At 37.6% G+C, this 5852-nt stretch overlaps 2 protein-coding genes across 2 annotated transcripts in view; one reads left to right on the forward strand and one right to left on the reverse strand.

Annotated features, from left to right (window-relative positions):
* Nucleotides 1–1863, forward strand: part of znf511 (zinc finger protein 511) — a 4918-nt gene extending 3055 nt beyond the window's left edge. The window contains exons 4-6 of the mRNA XM_016234957.1: nucleotides 1021–1145; nucleotides 1322–1501; nucleotides 1609–1863. Of these exons, the coding sequence (XP_016090443.1) occupies nucleotides 1021–1145; nucleotides 1322–1501; nucleotides 1609–1675 (372 nt within the window). The 3' untranslated portion in view covers nucleotides 1676–1863. The remainder of the gene's footprint in view (nucleotides 1–1020; nucleotides 1146–1321; nucleotides 1502–1608) is intronic.
* Nucleotides 1864–2778: 915 nt separating this feature from the next.
* Nucleotides 2779–5212, reverse strand: msx3 (muscle segment homeobox 3). The gene is made up of 2 exons (XM_016234958.1): nucleotides 4713–5212; nucleotides 2779–4138 (listed from the first exon to the last, which is right to left on the reverse strand). The coding sequence occupies exons 1-2, from the start codon at nucleotides 5119–5121 to the stop codon at nucleotides 3729–3731; spliced, it is 819 nt and encodes a 272-aa protein (XP_016090444.1). The 5' UTR covers nucleotides 5122–5212; the 3' UTR covers nucleotides 2779–3728.
* Between the last annotated feature and the right edge of the window lie 640 nt (nucleotides 5213–5852).

A 5852-nucleotide genomic window follows, 5' to 3' on the forward strand; every position in this document is an offset into this window, starting at 1 on the left:
GGGGTGAACAAAGGCCTCCTGTAGCAAATCGATGCGTTTTTGTTAGAAAAATATCCATATTCAAAACGTAATAATCACTTTAATGTAGCTTGCGCCAGCAGTTGTACATGGAAGCAGCTCCGGGCGGATGACATATGAGGTCAACTTTGCGCATGTGCCAGTGAGTCTCATGAAAACCAACGTTTGTTAACAGGAGCAAAGGAAGCAAAGTTTCCTTACTTTAGCAAAGGAAAACCAGTCTCCTCTTGGCTTATATCGAAATTCTCTGACGTTCTTCTTTACAAATCCTCGTTTTGTACTTCTAATAAGTGACCGTTGTTTTGTTTTGATCTCTCTGCTGCATTTCCACGTTCGTCACTTCTGAGCGGCACATGTGCAAAACTGGCCTCATACAACATCCGCCCGGAACTGCTTCAGTGTATAACAGTGAGCGCAAGCTAGATTAAAGTGATTATTACGTTTTGAATATGGATATTTTTCTTACAAAAACGCATCATTTCGCTACAGGAGGCCTTTGTTCACCCCCTGGAGCCGTGTGAGACACTTTTTTTATGGATGGGCGCTTTTTATTTAGCTTCTTTTGGACTGATGCATGCGACACCCGCTGAGTGGCATTAAACAGCTTGACAGATCAAAGGCAATTTTTAATATAACTCCGACTGGATTCGTCTGAAAGAAGAAAGTCATATACACCTAGGATGACTTGAGGGTGAGTAATTTATGGGCTAATTTACATTTTTGGGTGAACTAACCCTTTAAATTAAATGAGAGCAAACATATTTTTTATATAGCAAAATGCTGCCACCTACTGGTTTCAACAGAAAGTTGTGTTAAATGCAGTGTGTTTTAGTAGCTTGAAACATTGAAACACTGATTTTAATGGCACAGAAATACCAGAAATAAAGAATATATGAGTACACTTTTCATACACTGTTTAAATCAGCAAATATTTTTCAGCTTTGCTAATTTTTATAATTTTTATTTTATTGCTGATTGTGTCTTGTTAATATTGATTTTCAGTATGAGTACTTGGTGGAAGGATGTGGACTGAAATTCAAAACAAGCAAAGAGAGGAAAGATCATCTTATCAGAACACATAGCTATCCAGCAGATTTCAGATTTGACAAAGCAAAAATTAGCGGAAGGTTTGATATTAATACTAATGTAAATTGTGGTCATTTTTGATTTATAGAAATTCTACTTTTTCTTTCATATCTAGTCATTTCAATATTTCAGCTGAACAGCATTATATAATTACATTTTTGGCTATTTGATCACTTAAGATTTTTTTTTTTTACCATCATCTTATGCAAATCAACAGAAAGCAAGAAAAAAAGACCCAAAAGCAGAAGGATGCACATATGGAGGTTTCTGAAACAACAACTATTCAACAAGAAAGTGAGTCGATGGACTTCTCTTTGACCCCAGAGCCAGAGAGCACAAACACTGTAGAAACCGAACCAATGCAGACAGCTAATCTAAAGACACGATATTCATACAAGTGGGTGGATTCATGGTCATGGATTCATATAAATGCTTGATTAAGAGTTTCATTACCCTGTAGACTCAGGGATCAGAACTATGTGTTGATTATTATCTTTCCTCCAGAGTTCCATCATCCATTTGCTTCGGTCAAGGCTCGGTCAGAGGCTTCAGAGGAAGAAGGAAGAAGTAGGCCAAAGTTTTTATCCAGTGCAAACAATTTATCACGTTAGCTTGGTAAAGCATTTTTCTCCAGAGCAGTATTTTTGTAATAAAGTAATAAAACTTGTGAAAGCAATCTTTAAAAAGATGTCTTCTCTCTAAGTATGGGTGAGATTAATAATCTTTGATGTAAAACTTTGCACTTGGTTGTGGCAAGAAGTTTGAAAGTCAAGGAAAAGATATTAAAATATATTCAATATTTAATTCTTTAATTATGTATTACATATTCCAATAAATGTAAGCCTTTCGAGATCTAAAGTCGCTTTCAACTAATGGCACAAACATCTCGCTAGATGTTTCAGACACAAATACATGCGTGTAATGATGGCGTGTGAAACTCGCAAGAACTAATAAAAATCTAAGACGCGTTGCAACTAATGTGTGTCCTTCAGTCGGTTTCACGGAAATTTGGATTTTGTAACAATATAAATACCGTGAAGGTTATCTGAAGGGCTCGTATCTGGAATGTAGGCTACTTCAGAATCCTTTATTTTTATTTTTATTGTTATTGTAATATTTTGTATTTCTTAATAGTTTTTTATTTATAATTACTAGCATCTTCGTGTCTCTTGGAAATTATTGTTGTCCCTTTAGCGCTGAGTATGAGCCTAAATTAAACATTTGTAATATAATCGTCGGTCTCTGAAACAATTTAATATGTGAAACAACAGTTGTTACAAATCTCATAAGCGAGTTGATTTTTTTTGTTTAGGTTCATGTAAGAGATCAAATAGAAAAAAGATCATCTAGAGGATTATTGAATTGAAATGTTGTATTTTTGAACTTATAAATAACGACATTGTTCACATCAGTCTCCGTGAGATTTATTTTTTAATGAAAAGATCATTTTTCTAATTTGTATATACATATAAAATATACAATAATTTACAGAAGATAAATGTAAACAGTGTATAAATACCAGCAATCCAATTTGTAATTTATAAAAAAACAAAAAAAAAAGGGAATGCAAAATCTGTAATATATACGTGTATTTACAATAATACAAATCTAGACATTAATCTTTCAACCTAGCAAACTAGCATATATGTAGTCTACTGAAGGGATTATGGCTAAACAGGCGAAAATTCAATAAACACAGGCCAAAAAGTCCTCTGTAAAAACGTTCGGGAGGAAAAGTTGAGTAAAATGATGGAATAATGGACTATGCTGGTTGTCTCTGCATCTAGTTCCTCTTCAATAAAGACCAACAGAATAACAAACCACGCATTTCAACCTAAAACCGGGTAGCCTGTCAAATAATGGAAGAAAAAAAGACGTAGAGGTAGGCTATAGTGGACCTATTGGCAGTGTATAGCAAATCATAGTTATCTGGGTACAATCTTTGTAATACGCTACAAAATATTTGGTTTGCGTGAAAATACACGTATTCATTTTAAAATGGCTCACACTTACTATCCATTTAGGCCTGAATTTGGCAGCCTATGGCCAAGTATTGGAAAGTAGCAATGTCATGAGACAAGACAGAGTTGAACTGAAATCAGTTTTTTATTTTTACTGTAAGATTCTGCTTACAGTCGCAACGAGCTCTTTAAGTTAGAAACCCCTTAGTATAATTATAAGTTAAATTTCTTGAATTTAAGAGCTTTGTTGGAACTGGCGCAGATGTATCCTACATTTCAGAGCACACTAGGTGTTTTCTCGCGCATCACGCATCATCAGCAAGTGATGCTGATCTAGACACTTGCCAGATTGGCTGTGCCCTCACTATAAATTATCTCTTGGAAATGATTTTCTCTGACACTAAGACAATTAGCCACATAGCGTGTTATCTGTAGGCTACTTATAATATAAAGTCTTCGATATTCAGGCAAGATTCATTGCACTTTTAAAGCCAATTTGGGGACGCTCACTTTAGGAATAAACTGTGTAGATCACAAGAATAATTTCTTTTAAATGGGTGTAGTGTTCTTTAAAGAAAACTTGTTTGCTATCATTTCACTCGTCTTGTGACTGGCAGAAGCGCAGCAGCTGAAGACGGTGACTTGAAGGACGTGCTCACTTGGTTAAGACAAATAATACATTCCGTATGGCCCTCCGAAAAGTCCTGGGACTGGTAACGCAGGTCTAGGAAAGGAACTGGACGGTCCGTAGAGGGGTGGAGATCCAACGTGTGTTCCGAATGGGAACGGAAAGGCGAACGCAGGTAATAATGGCTTGGTTGCAAGTTTCAGTTTCTCAAGTTCGGCCTCTTGTAGTCTTTTTGCCTTCGCTCGTCTGTTTTGAAACCAGATTTTAACTTGAGTCTCAGTGAGGTTGAGTGAATTGGAAAATTCCGCTCTCTCTGCAATAGAAAGATACTGTTTTTGACGAAATTTTCTCTCCAAAGCGAGCAGCTGCGAGGTGGTGAACGGGGTCCGCGGTTTTCGGTTGTTCTTATGCTTTCTGAGGGTACATGGAGGTGGACTTGAGTGCCCTGCGAACAAATAATTAAATTAAACTTTACTATAAAAAGGAATGATGTTACAGTTATATTACATTACATTAATATAATTGTATTACACTGCATTGACAGTTACTTTTTCTGCCGAAGCTACACGTTTATTTTCAGCATCATGAGGAGCATGCATTAGGATATGCGCAATCGCTTACTCTTAACATTTCTACACACAGAAACGGAAATATAGGCTAGCCTGTTTTGAATTCAGATTGATCCACTAAATTGTCTTAACTAAACTGGAATGCGTTTTTTTTTCTTTTGCAACTTCAGACTTTTCTTTGCAGAAGTAGGCTATCCCACTGGCCAATCATTCCACTCTTGGATGACATCAAGCTCTTCCTCTACACATAGGCTAGCCTACATTCTTTTAATTTTTATACAAAAATCTCATTTCAAATCCAAATGAGCTTGATTAAATATAGTCTTTATGGTAATCGATTTCCCTGGTATTTATTAGTGCTTTTTGCTATAGCCTATGTAAAACATGCATGTTTAATGTCATGCGTCATCATGCCACATTATTGACAGGTTTCCCTGCTGAGCCACTCACTTGGCGGAGAAGTGTACGAGGGTGTCTGAAACCAGCCGGACTGTCCCTTGTCATTTAGTTCTTCCATATCTCCTCTCTTGCAGTCGGATAGGTTGGAGACGCTCTCCACTGGGATCTTTCTATCTGTGTAAAGAGCCATGGGCGAGAGCCTCAGCCGCTCATCTCCACCGGATGTCGGAGATATAATACCCGATTCAGATGATGTGTATAAAGTCCGTGTGCTTGTTCTGTCTGATATTAAAGATTCCACACTGAACGGAAGACTCAGCGCCTTGCCTTTACATCCTTTGACAGTCGCTTTGTCGTTGGTTTGAGCCTCCTCTTTGTCCGCACTTTTGCGTTCCTGTAGTTTTCCTTCTTGTGAGAGTGGCCCTTGAAAAGAATTCATCATGGACGATAGAGGGGCCATACAATAAGAATATGTGAGTCGTCCTGAATTTTACTCGTCCACCAGTGCCTTTTCCTTCAGCCGTCGCGCGCTTGCGACGCTTGCCTCACTCTCCAAGCGGAGCGCACTCGCAGCTATAAACTACCAAAAGTTCTTTTTTCCCCCCGCCGCCCTCCAATCGGCTTGACATTTCACCCACATGACTTTCCGCGTGCTCGTCCTGATTGGACAAACCAGTTTCTTTGAGACGTCACAATGATTTTGAAAGAAATGTTGCATGGTTAATCATACTTGTCTTGCCGAGGTGGTTTATTGATTGCTCTGGGGGGCTCCAGTCTTGGAGGCAAGGAGCCATTTGAGAAGTTTTGTTGCAATTAACCAGAGGGGATGTCTGTATAGCGGGCCTCCGTACTCATTAACTCAACTCTTATTGAAAACATACAGCGAAACAAACCACTTCCTTGGCCTCTTCGTCCACGGGAGTTTTCTTTATAAAAATGCTGTATAGTAGAGATAGTGGAAAACGTTTTTATAACGCACGTGGGATAGAATTTTGAGGGGTTTTATTGAATGGATGCCTATACTAAAATTAAGACTAGTGATAGTAGCTTTTTCCGAGATAAAGTGTTTTATTGCATTTTAAGTTGATTTTTAAAATGTAAATTATAAATTGCATAATGTCTGTTTTGCCTCAAAAACAGATCCTTGTGTTCGATGGAAAAAAAAAAACCTCCTCAATTTTTTTCCGTAAA

Source organism: Sinocyclocheilus grahami, unplaced genomic scaffold (assembly GCF_001515645.1).
Source record: "Sinocyclocheilus grahami isolate Dianchi unplaced genomic scaffold, SAMN03320097.WGS_v1.1 scaffold461.1, whole genome shotgun sequence".
In the NCBI taxonomy this organism is placed as follows: Eukaryota; Metazoa; Chordata; class Actinopteri; order Cypriniformes; family Cyprinidae; genus Sinocyclocheilus; species Sinocyclocheilus grahami.